The sequence below is a fragment of the Excalfactoria chinensis genome, chromosome 4 (assembly GCF_039878825.1).
Source record: "Excalfactoria chinensis isolate bCotChi1 chromosome 4, bCotChi1.hap2, whole genome shotgun sequence".
NCBI lineage: Eukaryota > Metazoa > Chordata > Aves > Galliformes > Phasianidae > Excalfactoria > Excalfactoria chinensis.
In genome coordinates, this window is record NC_092828.1 from 12290386 (window position 1) to 12311936 (window position 21551).

Consider the following 21551-nt stretch of genomic DNA (forward strand, 5'->3'; position numbering starts at 1 on the left):
GTGACAAAAACAGACCAAAAAATGACATATTTGACAAGTTATCTGTGGAAGGCCCAGTTAAATAAACCACAACTTTTTGTGCACACGTATATACGTGTGGAATTGAAACTAGAAAGTATGCCATGCTGTAGCTGGGTGCTCACACCCCACCACTGTTTCTTGACCTTTATGTTTAACTTGAGACATTAGTTGTTCATTTCGGGACAAACAGAAGTAATTCAACTGGCCTCCTTCAACTCAATTTGTGACCTCACCTACTCTAGGTCAAAAAAGAGCCAGCGCTCTGACATTTGGACCAGCAGAAGCAGTTCTATAGTCAGATTTGCTTCCAACTACAAAGACCATGGTAGCCTGTAAGGATTTAGAAACTCAAATCATGTGCCAACAAGCAAATCCAATGGAAGCTGAAGCACAAGCAACCACCCACTTAGGGCAGGCATCCAAACGCAAGTCATAATACAGGGTTTCAAGTTCAACAGGCATTCAGCATGGGCACTAATACAATTTATGACTACGAAGTCTTTCAGGAATCAGAAAGCATCACATCCTACACACCATTTTGCAGACACTGTGTACAGCCTTTTATGTACAGAAGAGAACATAACTAAAGTGGTAGGGGACTTCACGAAACTGTCTCTTTCCCCTCAAGAAAAAGAATCCCCACCAAAAAACCAACCAACCAAGAACCCTAACCACCCAAGCATTTCACTAGCAGAATCATTCCTTACAAAAACAAAACAGACTTGCCCATAAACACCTACATAACCTCCTTTGCTTCCAATATTACCTGTATGACAGGGATCGAACAACTGAAGGAATCCACTGAACAGATTCAGTAGCAGTGCTTCCAGATGAGATTTGGGGAACAGCGTATGCAGCAGACAAGGAACAGCACAACAAGCAATAGCAGAACAAAGCAGCGGCTCGACAGAAATTGTCTGGATCTTAAATCAGTATTTTTGAAAGTTGCTTCACTACAACATTTTTGATAGACAGTTTTTTTCCAGCAATTGAGCAATGGTCCACAGTATAAGCAGCAGCAAAAGTGTTTTATTTGCTGTATCATTAGTGTCATTAGAAATGCGATTGGTAAGAAAAACAACACAAATCCACACAGAAAAGAAAGCTTAATAAAAAACAAACAGGACTGGAGGGGTGGTGGCGACGAAAACTTAAGCAGAGAATAGTTTTTTGTTTAAAGAAAAAGCAACAACAACAACCAAAAAACCTCATCCAAGTCTTCCAAGGTTTTCTGGGACACCACCACCGACTTTTGGCCATCAGAGATGGTAACAAATTTTCCTACTGCTTTGCACCAGCGTCCTCCTCCAACCTGGTAGGACTTTTTCAAATCGCTTTAATGTGTTGTAGAGCGTAGATTAAAAACACAAGAACATGATCTCTTTGTAGTAGATAATGGCTTACATGCAACTGTTCTGTACATGCAGATGCACAGACCTTACTCAGCAAATGCTATCTCCTCAAAAAGCACTTCAAGTCATAATAACGCTTCACTTAGTTTAATTCCTGGACTCTCATTAAGGTGGTAGAAGTACTGCATTTTTTAAAACAACAACATGCTTCTCCTCCTTCAAACAGAAAATATCTTTAATATTTGAAACAATTATTTTTTTTTTCTGACATTGAAATGACCAGACATTCTTGATCTATGAAAGTAACAAATGTGTTTCCTTAGCAAGAAATTGCCACAACAATTATCAGTAAACATTATACCCACAACAGTAAGTACATCAAAACCCCACACTTCCATCCTAAAATAAATCAAAAAGCTTCGACATGAAATACATAAAAAGTTTATTATGTATGTACCCCATTTTGTTATCTGGAGGAAAAAAATCTGAGGCAACAGTTTGGTGCAGTACAGAGAAGCAAAGCAATATACAGTAGCTGCACACAGCTTGATTGGTTTCAGATTGCAACTAAATATTCTTACTATGACCGTTAGTACAGAAATGTTCTGTAATTAGAAAAAATGAGAAGTATTACTCTCATGCTGTACAGTCTCATGTCTCTTGGTTAGAAAAGAAGAAGTGATTGAGTTTGAATCTTTCACGCCAACTTGCTAGGCTGTTGCCTCTGGAATGTTCAGCACAAAGGTTAAGCTCCAGACATAATTTAAGTGCTTTTCATGTGCAAACTGTTACTGGCTAAAGCTTTCAAAGTACATTTAATTACAGATATGAACACCCTGTAAAGATATGAGGATATGATAGCAGACCCAGAGGCCAATACAGATTCTTTAAGAGAAATGCTATGTTCCGCTGCAGTAGTTCTAGTCCCTGATTAGGTCCTTCCAAAGAAGCTGCTTGTTTCAATTGTAGGAAATAGACCATTCTTTGACAGAAGCATCATGGGATGTTGTTACCAGAGTATGTTCATCCAACCATGCCAAGCCGCTTACATGATGTAGTCTGTGAGCATCTGTATGGCAGTGCAAAATATCAGAAAATAATTAGGAAGGTGAGATTGATAAAATTTCAGCACTATTCCAAAAGTGATTTTCATGTCCAATCAATACTAGCAGTGTATTTTCTAAGTGATTACATAATAAAAGAAGGTAACAAACTAACTTATATCTGGCTGCTTTAGCTAGATAAAAGAGATTAACATGAAAGCTAAGTTAGTTTGGGAACATATACAGCAACACATCTGCTTCCAGTCTTAGCCTCAGAAAAGAAGCACTATACTGGATTTTAAGACAGACTCGCAACTTTCATAAAGAAGATCCTGAAGCAAACATACCTGGTATCTTGACTCTAGTCTCAGGATCGCTTACAGTCCAAACATATACCATCATATCCATGCCTCCAGAAGCAAAGTGTTCATTGTCTGGTGACCAGGCAATACAAACAACTTTTGCATGATGTCCATAAAAAACATTATGTTCCTGTTTTGAAGTAATTAATGATACAGTGTTATTAGTTTAAGCCACTTCAGAAATATACCAGCTTTCAATGCACGGAATCACAAAATAAACAATGATAATTTTAGTGTGTATTGGAGGTATAAATGAATGTCCTAAATCAAGTACTGACTTCATTTTAAGCCATTTCTTTAAACTCTAATCAGGTAAATAAAATCCAGTTCCTAGACAAAGCAAAGGCTCCATTACATGGAGATCTGTAAAGTGCATATATAGCAAGTCACTTCTTGTTTAAACAGCTTTAAAATAATGTCACATTCTTCAAAAGCATAGTTCTTTTCATTTTTGTTCAAAAATGAAATATTTTTCTGGAATCCTGCTTTTTTTCTACTGTGCAGATTCAATAAAAGCTTATGACTTTAAAGGCTGATCCACATACTGGCTGCTCAGATGAAAAGCAGAAGTTGGCTCTTGGTTAAAGGACAATAGATTGAAGAATGGGACAAGGTTCCTTGCTCTAATGTATCCCTTTTAATTGCTTAGTCCTCACCAGAGAGCTGTTTGCTACAGGCAGCAAAATTACATTGCCAAGTCTGCTGTATTTACTTCATTCAATTTTATCACACACTACAGCATTCTTATCAAACAGCCTGCATTTGTCTCCATTTTACAAAGAGGCACACATTCTCTAATTGACAGGCACATCATTTGTTTATTTTTCCCTTTAAAAACTTCATGCTATTGATTCAGCTGATCCAAATACGGAACCTGTATATTTTGTACTTACTTACACTACCCTGTGAAAACCTGATCCTCTCCCTTACCTCATTTATCTAAATGTTTGGTATTAGATTGAATGTGAGCATTTTTCCAGTAGCCAATCTATGCTGTACATTTCCTTCACCTATTCTTACATTCTGGAGGCTTAACATAAGCTACAGTGAAAAGCAGCACTACCTCAAGATGCCACGTAAACAGTCACAGAAACAAATACAAATTATTTAGCAATTAAAGCCCACCAGACACATGTTCTACAACAGACATTTATAAACAAATAAGAAACCTGATACAGCATTTCTTACCGCATAGCCATCAGGGACACTAAAGACAGTGACAACTTTGTTTGCATCACAAACAGCAAGAAAGGCACCATCGTGAGAATATGCCAGGTCGGTAACAGGACCTTTAGCTTCCAAAGTCTTATCATCACTTTTTAAAGAGTTTCCTTGGATTGAGTACAAACGGACATTCCCATCCTGCAAGATAAAAGTAAGAAGATAGGTACAAAAAAAAATACAAAAAATCACTGTACAATAGGAACAGGAAGGCTCGCTGAGCTTCTGGAACATTTTCATCAGTTCCACCTAGTACTGCTTACATTGAGAACTACTGAGAAATAGTCTGAAGAACCTGTCATTTATACTGGCAACTCTCCACTAAGTCTAGGGTACAGTAACAAGGGTTTGTCTACTTTAAGTTGTTTTTACCAGTGTAAACTTAAAGACAGTGAACAGAAGAGAAAATATGAAAAAGATGTTGGTCACAATGGTGGAAGAACTAGGGGAGCAAAAGGCCAGGAGTACCAGTTTCTCATAGGTTACTTACTATAATACTGCTCCTGTTAGAACTGCCATCTACTTCTCAACAGAACAGACCTACTATTGTTAAATGCTTTTGCCAGTAGTGCAAGTGTTCAAAGTATAGTCTTAAGAAGCACAACCTTACCGTTCCTCCCACTGCTACTGAACCTCCTCCAGGGTGAACAGCCACAGCTTCTGGCTCATAGCCAAGGTCATCAATTGCAAAACATTTTTTCTTATCTTTCATCAAGACAATCTGCAAATGGAAAACAAGAAACTCAGCTCCTTCTTCCAAGAGCCTCATGCACAACTATGACTAAGTCACGTTGCTTAGTCATCAGATCCGCTCCGATTGCTCAGAAGCTTACTGTGCCCTGATCCTAAGGGAACTCCTGATCCTGAGGGAATATCTCCTTAAAAAAAAAAGGAAAATATGCCCATGCATGGTGACTAACTAATCTGCTGTACTGGAATACATAAGTGCTCTATATTAGGGAACACAGGGCACGCTCTACTGCATTCAGCTTTACCTCATTTAGTCAGAATACAAAAGAAACAAGGATCGAGCAGTATTTTTAGCAATACTTACTTTCCTGCCTGGTTCACTATTAGAGGGGATATAGGATCAAGTTAGCAGCAAGCTAATAGTGCAGTGCAGTTCTACATGAGTCATTCCAAAAGTAATGCCTATTTATTTCTAAGGAAACTATAACATACACACAACACAATAACACTATTTGATAGAGCAAATTCTCAGCTACAAAATACTATTGTTCAGTATAGTCACCAACACTAGCTACGCATTTTCACCACCAATGAAAGACAGCCTGCACGCTGCTATTGTCAAAATCTGTACGATAATCCAGAATGTGCCTTGTTTCTCACACCCACCGTGTGCATCACTGTGCTGACAATTCACTGTTTGGTGGCCCTCAGCATTCAGCAAGCATCAACAAATGTCAACGGGTGCCATTTTTCCACGTAGAGGAATTCAGTGACACACCTTTGTTTTGTGCACACTGCCATGTCAGACAGCCCTTCTTGTCACATACCAACAGATTTGAACAGAATATGAATACTAATATTAATACTTACTTGTCCAATGCATAAAACTACAGTATAACCACCAGGACCCACAGCTAAACATTTTGGTTGAACATCCATTTTCACAGCATCCTGGCCACTAGAGGAAGGTGTGGTAAGATAGAAAAGCAGAAATACAGAAAACATATTTCATACTTATTATTTAAAATCAATTATTTAAGTAATCACCTATTCATGATCCTCAAGGACGTGCATAACTTCTTTTCTGTAACATTTCCTTCTGTTTACTGTTTAGAATGTCAGTATCTCTACCACGAAGCAAGCCTTCCAAGTGAAAGTCAGTGCTGCTGCTTTGGAGTCTAGATTTCAGATTTGACTTGGTCATCTTAATAGGTTTTTGTGTGTTTTTATTTATTTTTTGCTTTAACTGCTGTTTATTTTCTTTTTAATGAAGAAATACTCATGTTCCACTCCTCCTAACCAGATGTTTATTAACAACACTCCTGTGCATTAATGAACTAGAGAGAAACTGACACCTCTCCCACCAATCCGAATAAGCTACCTGATACATGACCGATATCTATCTAACCTGTGGAAGGGACAAGACAAAGTGAGAAATGTCTGTGAGGCATTTCTCTTTGTCACAGAAAAAAGCAAGGTCGGTACCGCAATCATTTCTACAGTTTCCATGGTAACTTAAACCTGAATAAGTTGCAGCATAACATTATTTGCCATTTAAATCAACAAAACTTGCTATAAAATAAGAAGGCTGTAGTAATATAATAAAAGCCAACAGTTTTACTAACCTGTAGTCCCTCTTGCTAAGGTTGGTATAGCGCACAGTGTCATCCATACTGCAGGTGACAAGCTGATCCATTTCATCCACTGCCATTCTAGAAACCTGGTTTGTATGTCCTTTCCCAGAAAAGCCATCGTTCTCTCCAGTGTCAGAATCCCAATAATGTACACCGCAGAATTAAGGAACATTTGAAGATGGCACTACACTCACATATAGAACCATATCTGAATTTTAAAATATTCCACATAACAGAGGTTGGAAGGAACCTCTGGAGAATCAGTTGAAATCCTTGCTCAGCAGATCACCCCTTTAATTTGGTTTTGAGCATCTCCAACAACAGTCTCCACATACTCTCTGGCAACCGTGCACTTGTGTTTTAAGAAGGCTCTTATCCTCACACTGTTAAATGAAATTCTGATGTTCTGTAACAAGCTAGATGACCTGCTACAAACAGTGAACACTGGAATAACTAGGATTAAGGTCTGAGAATACAAAATATTTCCTAAAAGAACTAGAAGTCCTGCAGCACTGGCTTTCCCCTCATGAGAAATATTAACGCCAGTCTGAACTATCACCAGTGCAATACAGAGCTTTGTTGACAAGAAGTCCTGGTTTTTGTTTATTGTTTTCTACTGCTGCCAATGTGACACCATTTTAATGTGCCACAGAAAGAAGGATGAAGCTTCAGAATGCTGAACAGTATTTTAGCTAAACACATCACAGTACCAACCATAATCAATGCCCCTCAGGAACCAATTTGTATTTCCAATATTTTACTACATAATCCAACAGGACTGAAACTGAGTCTTCAGAGTTCTTGACTAGAGAGAAAGCCTGGTCGCATTTGGAATGCCAAATGAAGAAGAGAATTGATACAGAGCAGAACTTAAAAAAAAAGAATAGTATAGGTAGGAAAAACAACTCTATGACAAATGGTTGTTACCAGGTCAAAGGGATGAACAAGAATTTATCTTCCTTGTCCTGAATATCTAAGAAACCTCAACAGATTACTTTCAGCACATGCCAAAAATGCACCTTTTGTTGTCTCTATCAGCAAGCAGCAGCAATACATATTTAGCATGGATAATGAAACATACAAATTAGACTCTCACTTTCCACATATATTTACTTCTTCCTACATCCTCAGTGATAACTGGAAACTAAGACGTAGCCTGTATTTAGCAGGCAAGTTTAAAGACAAACATTAAAACAGGACAGTTAACATTTTATGTCTATTGAGGAAATTTGTTTTTTGATTTCTGGGTAATTCCACCCCCCCCCCCCCCCCCCAGCCCCCTCCTAATATGTTCCCCTCAGACTTCAAGACCAGAACAATTATCTCTTTATCATTCAAAGGATATTAATATGACCATCGTTACTGCCAGAATAAATATAGGACTTTCCACCATTTTTATGCACTGTAAGACACTGAATTGATTTACTATGACCCTGTGAACAGGACACAAAAAATAATTATTGATGAGCAATTTTTCATTTTAACATTTATAAACATCAAATCTATTTGAGAAGAATTACAAGTTATTCAGAAAGTAACCATTTTACTCATAAGCCTTCAACGTCATGCAGGATACAAATCACTAATTAACAATAAAGTTGTTTTACTGCTGCAGTATTGCTCTTTCCATGTACTACCCTTTAAGAAGGAGCAAATAGGTACTGTAAACATCTCTACTGCTTAGCCTGCTGGGCCAGAATACTTTCACAGCCTTTTCATACACAAAGTTTACTTTTCAGGCTTTCGTGGTTTAAAATAAGAACTGCAGCAGCAGTAGCAGGAATCTAGGACATCTGATTCTAGTTCATGCAAAAATGTAAATTCCCATGAGAATGCTGTGTCAGCAAACTCTTTAATTCCTAAAATTAAAGCTTACTTAGCAACCCCAGACACCTTGTCCACAGTCAGTGGATGAATAAGATATCATAGGCAGTTTTCTACCTGTTCTGTATTTCTTGCATCCAAAGAACTCTAAAAACTACTGCAAAACAAGTATGATAACCATAATTGAAACAAAAAATTGGGCTGTATTTGTACAGTATCACTGCATGTAATGTTAACCTTTCGATTTATGCAGCTTGCAGTAAGTTGCACATAAATTGCCTGTTTGCCAACACTAATTTAACAAAGCCATCTTTCAGCAGTTACCAATCCATCCAGACAACTCTGCCAAGTCATTTATTACGGAAATTCTGGTGCAACAATATAAGTTTTACTTACCTTTATGACACGTAAAGGTTTATCTGGATTGTTTTTGTCCAAATAATTAATATAGCCAGAGAGAGAAAGAGATAGTAAATGGTCTTTCTGCCACAAGCAACCCAGCTGCTGATCCAACACATTTGATCCCATATTGAATGTACTGACAACAGAATTAGCACCAACATCCCAAATTTTAGCAGTTTTATCTCCAGAAGCAGAAAGCAATTGGCTGCTATCAGGGCTCCAACTAATCTGTAAAAACAAATGCCACAACATAGTAAGTGCATTTATTATTGCAAGACTTCACAGCCCATGAACTTTATAATGCAATACCACGGATCATTTGTACAAATGAGGCGATACTTACAGCATAAATACCTCCATCATGAGCTTTGCCTCCGCCAAGAGCACATACTTTCTCCCCAGTCTTCCCATCATAGATAAAAATCTTAAAAAGAGCACACAAAAGCACACTTAAAGGAAAAGCAGCAGCAGGAAAAAAACTGAGAACTAAAGCACCATTACTCAAATTGCACATATTCTTTTGCTACAAAATATGCTTGTGTCTATTCAAAAATATGTTGTCTTATCAGCTTACAAGTATTCCTGCATTTAATAAAAATATTAAACAAGCAAAGTGATGATTCTAAGTAAGCACAGTAAGCCACCATTTATGTTGGATCCTGACATTTGAAACTGTGAAAAGCATGACACTTTGTACTCCCGATGCAATGGCAGCTGCTTAACATCATAGTCATGGGAGTGTGTTTACATGGGAATTCTGTATAGGAGGAGCTCCCTATGGCATATGTTGCTAAACCTGTTCTTACCAACAGGGAGTCCACATGGGAGCTGGGATGCTATCTGTGAGTTCATTATTTCAGAGAGACTTTTCAGGACCATAACAAGAACATACATATTGCAAAAGCCTGATACATACCTACCAAAATCATCTATAAGAAACAATAGCTAGGAAGACAGAACAGAGAAAAAGCAGAGTAGAATAATTTAACCAACATCTGCTGTTACAGCTTTATAGAGAGACACAAAGTCTACTTCATTCACTTCTCAGAATAAAATAAGTGTCAACATTGATATTTTAAGATTAATTCTATTTCTAATATGGCCAAGAATCTTCTCATCTTAAAATTAATACAAAAAATTGCTGTTTTTTTGTGTTTATTTTTTACCTGGCCATCTGCACTAGCTGTAGCAAATCTGTTCCCATCAGGAGAAAATCTCACACAGTTCACAAACCGTGTATGGTCCTGTAGAAAAGACAACCATCAGCACAAAAGAACATATCTATTTATATATACACAATAATCCAGTAACAACAAAGTTCTTTTTGGTCAAGGGAAGAAACTGTGGGATTGGTACTGATGTAGTTAAGCACAAAACCAGGTGAATAAGTACCAGTGTATCAGGAATAGATAGAAAATAAAAACAAACCCCAAAACAATCAAACCTTCCACCCAGATGAAATGACAGGATTCATTTCCTCCAGTCATTCAATTCGTCTGCAACATTCTGTAGATTTTGATTCGCCTCATTGTGCAAGTAGGTTTCAGAAACAGGAAAAGCGTGACATGAAACACTTCCCATTTAAAACCAGAAAAAAAAAAAATCTAAAAGAAGGCAACAGCAATGAAGAATAAATTATCAACTCCAATTCTAGGAGACCACAGTCATGCTAGTTCTGTGAAGTAACCAGGCAAGACTGATGTATGCTCCACAAATAGACTATTTACAAATAGGAGACTATTCAAATGATGTTAACTAGAAAGCACATGTTAAAAAGGAAAGCACCACAATCAGGCCAAAGCTCCCATACAGAGATTTGGGAGACTATTTTTAGTACTACAAAAGGCAGGTTCTAACCTACTTTCTTTGATTAAATATAGATTTATTTTTTTTTTCCTGATAACTCACTCTCTAATCTGAACCACCTAGCAGCCTGAACTTGAATCCTATACTACAACTCAAATATCACTTTTAAAGGAAAGCTACATCACATATCAGTTAGAACAGCATTGGTAAGTGATTCAGACTTCACAGTTCCAAAAGAACTAGCTTAGCAAAGTGTAAGTATCAACTTAGGTTCAGAAATAAATTAGGCAACTGCATCACTTCATTGGATTGTAGAGCTCAAAACAATTCCTTTTCTAGAACTGGAATCCTTACTAGTTTACTAAAGGCATATACTCACCAAATTAAAAGCCCTACTACAGTAGTCACTAAAAAGAAAAAGAAAAAAATTACTAAACATTTTGGATTTTTACTAGTCCAATTAAATCCAGTATCTCTGCAATAGGTTGTTTGGGTTTTTTTGTTTGTTTGTTTTGAGGTTCTGTGACATCAAAAAAAGCTGAAGGAACAGAATTTGCTTTTGGCCTCAAACAGTGATGGATTTAAGTGTGGCGGTCCAAGGCTTGGTTTCATTTCCATACATCTCAATCAAAACAATTAAAAAAGAAAAGCAGAAAATAAGAAGGAACAGAAAACTGACCACAGAAATTATATATCCAACTCTTACTGTAGACATCAGTTATATTTTAAACCACCTCCCCCTACCATTTCAAAGCTGCATCAGAATTCCAGATTCATGCAATCTTAAAAGAGATTTTAACATTCCATTCACATAACCACAATTCACAAATAAAGCACCTTGGAGAGTATTCAGAAACACTACATGCATCTACATCAAGTAGCAGAGCTCAGCAAACATCACTAAAGCTGATGAAAACATCTGTTACTTATGTTACAAAAAAGAACATAATGCTAAAATTCACATGAGGCGGTTAAGAAGGAAACATGAAACAAGTATTTATTTTAGTTCTGTCAGCTTAAATCAAGCTTTCAGTTATAACTTAAACATGGGCTCAAGACAGAGACTTGACACCAGCTATGGCTTAAAAGAGGAAATTGAGAAATTGTTTTAACAGTTCAGACTGCAAGCTTGTTGGAAAGCTTTCAGTCAACCTGGTGGACAGTTTAACAAAGCCACAACTAAGCTTAAACTCACACTTAGTGTAAACTTGAACTTGAACGGAGGTCCCTCAAAGAAAGCAGCACAGTTGTCATCACTGCCAGTTGCTAGACGATATGGTCTTGTTTGTTTTATGTCCACGCTGTTGATCACTTTGTTGTGCCCAGTGATTTCACCAACAGAAGAACCACTATCCCACAGGAATACTGCTCCAAATCTAGACAAAGAAACATAGTTCATAAAAGTTACACGTAGATTAACACTTTGATCATCTACAAAGAGCAGATTTAAGTGTGCTCAAAAGAAATTAAGTCATCTCATTAATCTCATGCAAGTATACTGTAGTTCCCAGAAGGAAATTTGATCTTGCTGGAGATGGAACCTAATCTTCATGAGACGACACTGGTTGATCCAGAACTGAGAATCAGAAGATATTCTTCAGTGAGTTTGTTGGTTTGTGAAAGACAGCACACAGCTTTTCCAACTATCAAGTCACTCCACAGAAAACAGAGCTAGGATAACACTGGATCAGTTTTCTGATTATTTAGTCTAGATTGTGTACCGCCACTTTTACAGAACTATTTAAAGGTATAAGGAATTATATATATATATATATTTTGCCATTTTTTATTTAAAATTACTTAAAAAACAGTACAATCACTACAGAGGCATTAACCTACCAGAGCATATCTACTAAAAATAGGCTCTGTAAAATCATTTACGATTCCAGATTGGATGTATATATTTCTAATATGAAACAGTCCAGCTTCTTCAAGCAGAAGAGCAAATGTATCCACCAAGGGCCAGGTGGAATGGATGGAGGGACTGAGACAATGAATCTCTCCCTAGTATCAGTACACAGTACATGACAGCTAAAAAATGGTGCAGGAGGTGAGGGAAACAGGACTACACTATATTTTAAGTGCAACACTATCAGGGGTTCTGAGAACTGCTTTTTAGACCTGCCAGTCTTTAAAGAAGACACACAAATCTGTCACAAACTCTTTCCTGGTAACAGACACCTCGTTTAATCAGCCAAGGACAAATGTGTTTCAATTTTCTTTTAATTAGCATAATATTGCTGAAAATATAGGAATGCTGATGAGGGAGAAAATTCTAACACATTTTTGTTTTTCACTCTTATTCAATCTTATCTTCAATTTGAGAGGAGTGAAAGAGGGAGAAATCTTATGGCTTTCCCTTCCTACTCGATCTAAATTATACAAAGGAATCCCTCAAGAGTCATGTTGAACAGATAACTTAAAAAATCATCACCAAAACAAGCAATGCCCACACAATTTTAAACTGGGTGATTCTAAACGAACTGTATTTTCCAAGTATTCTACAGCTTTTAAATACTGCATAAAGAATTTTGCTGTAGAACAGAACATCTTGAATGGGGAAAGTCATGGTTTCCCTCCCTCAAAGAAATAAAAGCTGTCTACAGAGAGCCTTCTTTGCTGGCATACAAAGGTATACACTTATCACTATTTATATACAGACATATAGAAATAAATACATAAAGACACTTTTACTCACTTTTCCCTTCCTTCTCCAACTACAGCAATTCTTTTGCTATCTTCAGTCCAGGCGAGGTCCTTTATTTTTCCTGCAAATGGCTGATACTCATACTTTAGAAGGTGTTCCTTCTGTGTGGTATCCCAGATTCTCAGCTTTCCAGAGACATCTGCCATAATAAAGTAGAACATAAGTACTGTTGCTCCAGCATGACACAGTCACACAACTCAGCAGCCTCACAGGACACGAACTTTCAGCTAAACTGAACATTTGTACTAAGGATCAACCCTACCCTATTGTAATCATTACAAACAGCTTGATTTAGGAACACTGAAGACCACACCTGTCCCACTGAATTATGCTTGTAACCAGATATTAATGATCAAAATATACAGCAATAACTACAACACAAGAAATGACCTTTTAAGAACACACAAAGTCACACAGCAAGAGAAGGTAAGAATTTGCACATTAAGTGCCTGTTACTATAAAAAATTAGAATAAAAAATAAATACCAACTACTGGATAGCTCAGCCATACTTCATTGGGATGAAGGCCACATACAATAAGAAAGCAATCTGGTGGACAGTGGCTGATTTAGGAGAAGTAATTATGAATTTCAAGACAAGGACAGGCTAAGAGACCGGGGGCTGTTGAGCCTGGAGAAAGCTGAGAGGTGACCTGGTAACAGCCTTGCAGTATCTAAAGGGGAGCTACAGGAAAGAAGGAGACTTTAGCAGGGTCTGTGGTGATAGAACAAAGGGAAATGGCTTCAAGTTCAGGGAGGGTAGATTTAGGTTAGATATACAGAAAAACATCTTTTACAGTGAGGGTGGTGAGGCTCTGGAGCAGGTTGCCTAGTGATGCAGGTGGCTGATGCCCTATCCCTGGGGGCTTTCAAGGTGAGGCTAGTTAAGGCCCTGGGCAACCTGATCTCTGTGGTGTTCCTGTTCATCGCAGGGGAGTTGTACTAGATGGCCCTCAGAGGTCCCTTTCAATTGTAAGGATTCTATGATTCTATAATTCATGTTTCTTTTGCACCTTGAACCTTTAAAGTAAACCTGCTTTGCATGTAAATACAAGGTACAAAGAAGTCTACGCTAATAAAACTTATTCACACATATTCATTTGCATATTTCTTCAATACAAAGGCATATACATACTCAAATGTGCAGGTATCCACATGCAGCATATAAATTACAAAGGAATCCAACAGAGTATCAAAAACTGCTAGTGATACAAGCAGCAAACAGACTAACACTTTAAGATAATGTAACAAAAGCTTCCTTGATCCTTATATCCTGTAAGTATACTTGAGCTCATTTCTGTTCAAGAGCAAATACTATGGTGCACCACTGTATTTGCAACAAAACCCATACAGCCAATCTTGTGTGTAAAGAACCCTTCATAAAGGACACTATTTAAGAATAAATTATGTGCTAAAGGCACATCTTTCACCACAGCATAGCTCCTCTGAATTCTGCTCACCATTTATCAGTACTTCATTACAGTCCACTCTCTTCTTTTAGAGTGGTGAGGTTCTGGAACAGGCTGCCCAGGGACGTTGTGGATGCCCCATCCCTGGAGGTGATCAAGGCCAGGTTGGATGGGGCCCTGGGCAACCTGATCTAGTAAACATGGTAGTTTGGTGGCCCTGCCAGGGGTTGGAGCATCATGATCCTTGAGGTCCCTTCCAACCTGGGTCATTCTGTGATTCTGTGATTAAACATACAGCATCCCTGTATCTGGTACCTGACAGTGGGTTCATCTTCATTTATGGTAAAAGGACAGATTCAGAATGCTTTATTTTATCTTCTACTACCGTAAGTTGTTCTCTCTAAATTCGGACTTCAAAATCTGATCGTTCCATTAACAGAAAAGATACATACAGCTTTAAATTTGAGGTATTCCCCATTACTACATCTCTGTTATGACTGAAACAGAGGAGAAATTACCATAAAACCCACAAAGCATATTGCCAGAAGTCTGTCTCATCAGGCACATGAAGTATTAATGCAGACTGCATGGCTGATGTAAATTTCTAGAGTAATGAATCTTACACGTTATACTTAGAAACAGCTTAAAGAGCCTGATACTATCTTCAGAATCCATGCTCAGCAATACCAAACTATTTATAATTGATATATGGAGGACAGTTTTAAAAGGAAATATTGCAACCTAAGCTTATATACTGGAATTAAGATAGGCAAATGGAAAAAAAGCCAACTGAACACTTCCCTGGAAGCAAGGAGCTTCCTAATGCTAATCACTAATGACAGATATCTTCTTGAACTAAGCTAGGTATCTTTTAACTGCTCTTTTACTGGCAACCAAAAGTCTACAATGCCACAAGAACCAAACAGACATTGAGTACAGCACAAATCTAGAGCACCAACTGTACAGTACTTTAAGAAGATAGGCTGTTTGACATACAGTTGACACACAAAACTGAGCCAAGAAAACACTGGCTTTGGTTCCTTTCAGACCAGGAGGAGAAAAAACAACTAACGTAAAAAAATAAATCATAAAGCTATCCTAAGAGAGTTCTCAAAGCTTCCTCAGTAAGCAAAAGATCTGAAAGCTAACACAGCTTTCAGATAGGCAAGAAACCAAGGAAGAACTGAGATATTTTACACATTCAGAAACTGTTTTTCCCCGTCTACTGCCAAGAGAAATTTCTTTACTACCGACCACTACATGAGTCAGGACTCCCTATGGGGAGCCATATTCAGAACGTTTTGTTTTCAGCAACAGTGACTCATGCGTTACCTAAAAGCAGAAATCTGTAAGGTATTGTGGACCATCACTTGCTTTTCAAGTGTTTCTTCTAATTGACAGCAGCAAGCAGATTTGAAGAATACATGTATGGAAGGCAATTCTTTTTTTAATAAATATACTACTACACATTTCTTAATATTCTTCAACTGTTTAACAGTTCAGCAAGGGATCAATTTTTTTGAAGAAAGCTTCTATTAACATGGATTTGTTTCGTTTTTTGCAAATCATCAAAAACTGCAACTAATTCTGCTGAAAATCCAGGAAATTCATGCTACCCATTCTCAGATACTGATTCATGTATATTATACAGAAACTGAGGATCAGCCTTGTTTCCTGCTAACTTACGACTGAAAGTCTTTTTTAGTTCATGTTACAACTGTAAGAAAAATGATGCCAAGTCCTGCCAAGTTCTGTCAGGAAGAAAGGGGGAGGGAAAGGAAAATACACTTCTAGAATCACTCCCCCATACTTAAATTGTCGAAGCTGATTAACAACAACAAAAAAACAATAACCCTGTATTTTAGAATTAACTTTTCATTCTGCTGCGTGCACAAACATCATTCATTATATCAAGCTCTCTTCCCCCTCTTTAATACTAGACATTTTATGTTTGTAAGGTTGTCTTTGGTATTTAAATCAGAAAAAAAAACCCTCTATTTTAAGAAGGCTAAGCATGTCACTGATCTTACTGCTCTAGAAAGAGGTTTAATTTATCCATACAGAAGTCCTTTCTTCCTCACTCAGTTTCACTGAACCACACCACACTGGCTACATACAGTCCGTACATAACTTTGAAGATGACACAACAGAGTAGTTGATTAAGTTCTGTGTGAAGCACATCAACAGCTCTGTCCATATAGCCTGTCCAGCACACATACTGACAATTTACCTCCAGATGCTATGTAGAATCCACTGGGAGCATACTTGGCAACTACAACCTGATGGGCGTGCTCAGTATAGATGTCAGCAATTGCAGGATTCTAGTTTGAAGAAAGAAAAAAAAACAGTTACCACATAGTATTTTCTGGTTTGCACACAGTAAAATCACACATTCCATGATAAAATTCATTGTCCCTGTGCATCTTCTCTTACACAATTCAATTTGTCCTTTAAATCAAGATACTGTCTACAAGTGAGAAGAAAACTGCAGGGCAGAGCTGCCTATGTAAAACAACACACTCATTTCCAATGAATGCCATAATCAAGTATTTCCTCTGACAGCCAACATTAGCTATAACTTCTTCCTCTCTTCAGTAAAAAAGATGTATACTCTCCAAAGTAATAGAGCAAGCACTCCAAGCCCCTGCAGGTTTTTTTTATGTTTTTTAAATAAGCTTAAACAGGTAAGGCAGTTATCTAGGTAGACAACTAAACACAAGCTGCAAGGTTGGAAAACACAACCAGAAGCTCTACTATAGTGAGGATGAAAGTTAAGCATATGGTTAACCAAATCGCATGGCTTCTACTCATCGCTACATACCTAAGATTACTCAGTAACCAATGAGGTGGGCAGACTTACTCATCCTTGGCAACTGAAGCCTGCTTTAGAAGCTACTAGGCTAGTACAGTCATCCCTACTATCAACAGCTACACTGGAATTCTGAAATGCACAGCCATTCCATTGTGATTTTTATCTCTTCAGTATTAAATGTCTTCAGATGCTTCGAGCTGGATAATAAAATTGACTCAATGTTTCAGTTACATGAGTACACACACACAAAAAAAATTAAAAATAAAATGATAGCATCAAGACAAAATTCCTCCAGTACCTGCTCTGAAATTCATTTCTTAAACAAAAAAGCCATTCTGCACATCTTCTAAATACACTGCTGATGCCACAAAATAATTAACTATTCCTTAGAATAATTCTCCTAGCAGTTATCAGATATCTTTCAGCTCCAGAAACCTTACTCCTACTGCTAAAGCAAAAGAGCATTTCAGTTGCTGTGATTAAAACAGATTTATCCAACCAAACCAGAAAAGAATCTGATGTTATGGCATGATTTAGCTGACCAATCAGGGAAAACCAAAGCACCTGCTCTGAGTTAGAAAGCAGACATTCTCTTGCTTGCAGGAGTTCTTTCTGTTGCAGTAGCGTTACATCTCAGGAGGCAAAATATAGCTTACTCATGCAAAAAGCAGCTCCTCCATGACTGCTTTTACACTGCTTGACCACATTAGAGCCCTACTTAAGTCACAACTGACTGTATCCGCACATCGCTCTCCATTTTGTGTACTACTGCATTTTATCTAAGCAAGACCAAATAATGTTTTCTATGTTATACTGTACCATCTACAAGTTCAAGGAGCTCAAAAAACCAAACCTCACTGCTAGTAACAGCACATACAATGGCTGCTGTTTTACAGCAGCAATCCCCAGGAAGCTAAGTGCATGAAACGCTGGACTCACAGACTGACTTCACCCCTGAAGTGAGTAGCAGAAAACAGTCTTCCAAATATAAAATGAACAGATTCAGAATGCCAGATAATTATTTAAATCCTATTTATTTGATAAGAAAGCTGCCTGTACAGGCAGAAGTAATTTGTGTATCTTTCATACCTAAAGCAAAAAACTTCAATTCTGAAGAGATTTTAGGATATGACTGTTAGCAGATGCAGTACCAATGATCAGATTCAATAAGGAAAGAGAGCAACTTATTTGCAGTGCTGAAATCAGACCCATGTATGAAAGTGAGAAGTTTAAGTTCCAAGCTTCAAAGTAGGCTTGAAACCTTGAAGACGATATAAAATATTTATTAAGTATGAAACCTCACAAATATCACCAGTCTTCCTGTCTCACAGAGCACCAGCGTTCCAGGATTTTTCCTTGTTAAAGAAACTCTTTAGCTTGTGCTCAAACACTAACCCTGAAGGCTATATTCATCACTACTGATTAGCTCTTGATTTAGAGGAGTGTGTTCAGTGCATCTTAATGACCTGGTTTTTCTTTTTAATTAGAGCACAACTGTCCCATTGGAGAGCTGATCACGGAGGGATTACACATTGACTTCTCAAGAGTTTTATCTGGCTGTCACAAACTATTATATAGGCTTCCACAGCTCTCAGAGAAGACACAGCTCTCAACTAGCAGTGGACACATTTCCAAATTAGGTTACAAGCTGCAGCACTCCCCAATACAAAAGGCACAGCATCGGTTTTGCTTGCTTTTTGTGTCATTGCTGTACAATACAATCCGCAGTTTGTAGAATGTTACCTGTCAATTATTAACAGTAGCAGAATCTTCCCCCTCACTGGCTCAGGTAAATTTACATACCAGGATAAGTAACGCCATAAAACTGAAAGGTTTACGACTTCCATTCTCAGCTTCCCTTGAGAGCTTAAACAACCTAAATTGGAACTACCAAAGTCCCACCTCACTTCTGTGCTCAGACTTTGCCACATGTTTTATGTTCAGGCCCACGCTGGGACCAACATTTGCACTGGGCAAATCTTCAGTGAGCCGACAGAGAAAGTTATTTTCTACCAATTTAACCCCCAGAACAAAGTTAGATGAGCACTAATCACAGCACAAGGGAGGTGGCCACAGCCCATAACTCGGCAAAAACTGTAATATAAGCAGAGTGGCTTTTCTCTTCTCTCATTGCATCATGCTTAAGTGAGGCTTCTGGTTTCAGAAAACTGAACTTCCCTTGACACCAAGAGTGAAACACTATTATTAAAGGATAATGTTGAGCGCAAACTTGGTCTTGTTTTTCAGCAAGTACATTTAAACAGATACCAAACGAGATGTTTGCAAAGAAATGTTTAGTAGCATTTCTGTGTTATGAAATAATAGCAACTATCCAAATAGAGAGTAATGAGATTAATCAAGAAAACAGCTCAAAAACTCAGTTTGCAGAAGGAAAAGCAACCAGAAACAAATGCATAGTTGTGATGGAGACCTAAATATTCCTAAGTGGGATCTGCCCCACTGCAGCACTACCGCACCACAGTCACATTTACAGTAAGGAAAGAAATCCAGGGGAGAGTTAAATTTTTCCACAGATTATCATTTACGTGGATCAAGTGAAAACTTTTTAGAAGCAAAAGCTGAACAAAAGCTTGTTATACTTCCTTCCTACTTCTCGATTGGATGCCATCTTTGAAGTGGTATTATTTAAGGAACTCATCTAACATTTCTCTGGTTACCACCAAAGATTAAAACCAAATAAATGCATCACACCACTACGAAAGCATTATCTGGGGGTTCCAAAGTTGAATGAATGAGAAAAGTCCCCTATAACCAGGGCTGAAAGTAAGGCGTGCTGGCACTTACCACAGAATCAAGTGCCTGACAACTGCTGTGATTCCTGGAATGCTAGGGAAACTAGCTGGGGACTCGTGAATTTGCAAGTATTTGCATGCTGCTCCTACAAGCCAAAGGCCCAATGCAACAAATAAGGAAGTCTCCTTTTATTAAGCAAACACATCCCCCAGCTCCTGACAGTCCTATTTCGGAAAAAGCACAAGGCCAGGCAGAACTATCAGCCTCTCCTCCTCACACTCCATGTCAAGAGAGGGCGAGAACTGCACGTTTCATTGCGATTCCTGAGGAATTCCCGCAGCCGCTGCCCGCGGCTTCTGCCTGAGTCACGCACCTTCCTGCCTATCCCCCCGCTGGGAGCTGCGCCGTGACCTCCAACGCGGCTCCCCGCCTGGAGGGGAACATGGGGGGAGAAGGTTGGGGAGGGGGGGGAACTTCGCGAGAGGTACGCAAAGAGACACAAAATAAAACACATCGGGATACATTACATCGATGTTTCGGATGACGACACATTTCCCATTGGTATAGAGAAAATTGTTGCCTTTAGGATCACCTCCAATGATTTTGGACACGCCTCGCTCAACCTGCGGGAGGCTAGCGAACACTTTTTCTACGGGGAAAGAAAAAAAGAGAAATAAACAAGAGGAAAAAATGGAGAAATAAAAAAGGCGTTTGAAGTCCCTGGGCTCCCAGCCGCCTCCCAGCGGCGCGGTCACTTGTTGCTGTCAGCGAGCGGCGGCCGCCGCCCCGCAGCGAGGCCGCAGCCGGATCCCCGTCCGCCCTCCCCACCCTTCAGCCCTCCGCCTCGCCAGGGCTTACTGATCTCGTACGGCATCCTCGTCCCAAGCTCGTGCTGCGGCGCTGGCCAAGCGGACGCAGGAGGGCAGAACGGCCGCACGCTGCGCTGCGCTCTGCTCCCCGCCGCCGCCTCAGCCCCACGGCGCCCAGCGGCACGAAGCAGGAAGCGCCCGCGCGGCCCGCCGCTCTCCCCTGCCTTTGACCATATATAGTCAACTCTGCTCGCGCCGCGCCGCTCCCCGCCAGCCCGACACGCCGCTCCCTCCCCCGGAAATGCCGTCGGCTCAGCCGGGCCCGGCGAGGCTGTGCTGGGGCTGTGCTGGGGCTGTGCTGAGGCGGCCGCAGGAGCCGGCCCCGCCCCGGCAGGGAGCTGCAGGGAGCTGCGGGAGAGCCGCAGTAAAGCACCACAGTAAGCACCACAGTAAGCACTGAGCGGCGGCTCAGGCAGGCCCCGAGGTGGGTGCCGCCGGACCGTCTGCGCATGTGCGAGTTCTTCCCGTACTGCCACTCATGCGCAGGAGCGGACGTGAAGCCGCGGTTGCTATGGGGACAGCGGGAGGGTGATGGGCAGGTGAGCTGTGAGCCTACCCGCCCTCCAAAGATCCAACCTGAACCTCCCGTGGCACAGCTTAAAGCCTTCACCTCTTGTCTTATCTTGTCCTATATGCTGGCTGTATCC

General features: G+C 39.4%; 1 protein-coding gene across 1 annotated transcript; it reads right to left on the reverse strand.

Annotated features, from left to right (window-relative positions):
* Window positions 1–1030: 1030 nt before the first annotated feature.
* WDR1 (WD repeat domain 1) lies at window positions 1031–21343 on the reverse strand. Its single transcript, XM_072334696.1, has 15 exons — window positions 20894–21343; window positions 20563–20684; window positions 16700–16790; window positions 13054–13201; window positions 11551–11731; window positions 9716–9793; window positions 8893–8973; window positions 8544–8777; window positions 7669–7756; window positions 6315–6471; window positions 5560–5647; window positions 4610–4720; window positions 3967–4140; window positions 2764–2908; window positions 1031–2442 (listed from the first exon to the last, which is right to left on the reverse strand). The coding sequence occupies exons 1-15, from the start codon at window positions 20907–20909 to the stop codon at window positions 2333–2335; spliced, it is 1824 nt and encodes a 607-aa protein (XP_072190797.1). The 5' UTR covers window positions 20910–21343; the 3' UTR covers window positions 1031–2332.
* Between the last annotated feature and the right edge of the window lie 208 nt (window positions 21344–21551).

What these genes read in the sequence shown, in the direction of transcription:
- WDR1 (XM_072334696.1), bottom strand. An exon ending in TCGTCATCCGAAACATCGAT is followed by an intron (nt 16,791 to 20,562) that starts GTAATGTATCCC and finishes TCTTCAAACTAG; the next exon opens with AATCCTGCAATTGCTGACAT. An exon ending in CTTAGCAAGAGGGACTACAG is followed by an intron (nt 5,648 to 6,314) that starts GTTAGTAAAACT and finishes ACCTTCCTCTAG; the next exon opens with TGGCCAGGATGCTGTGAAAA.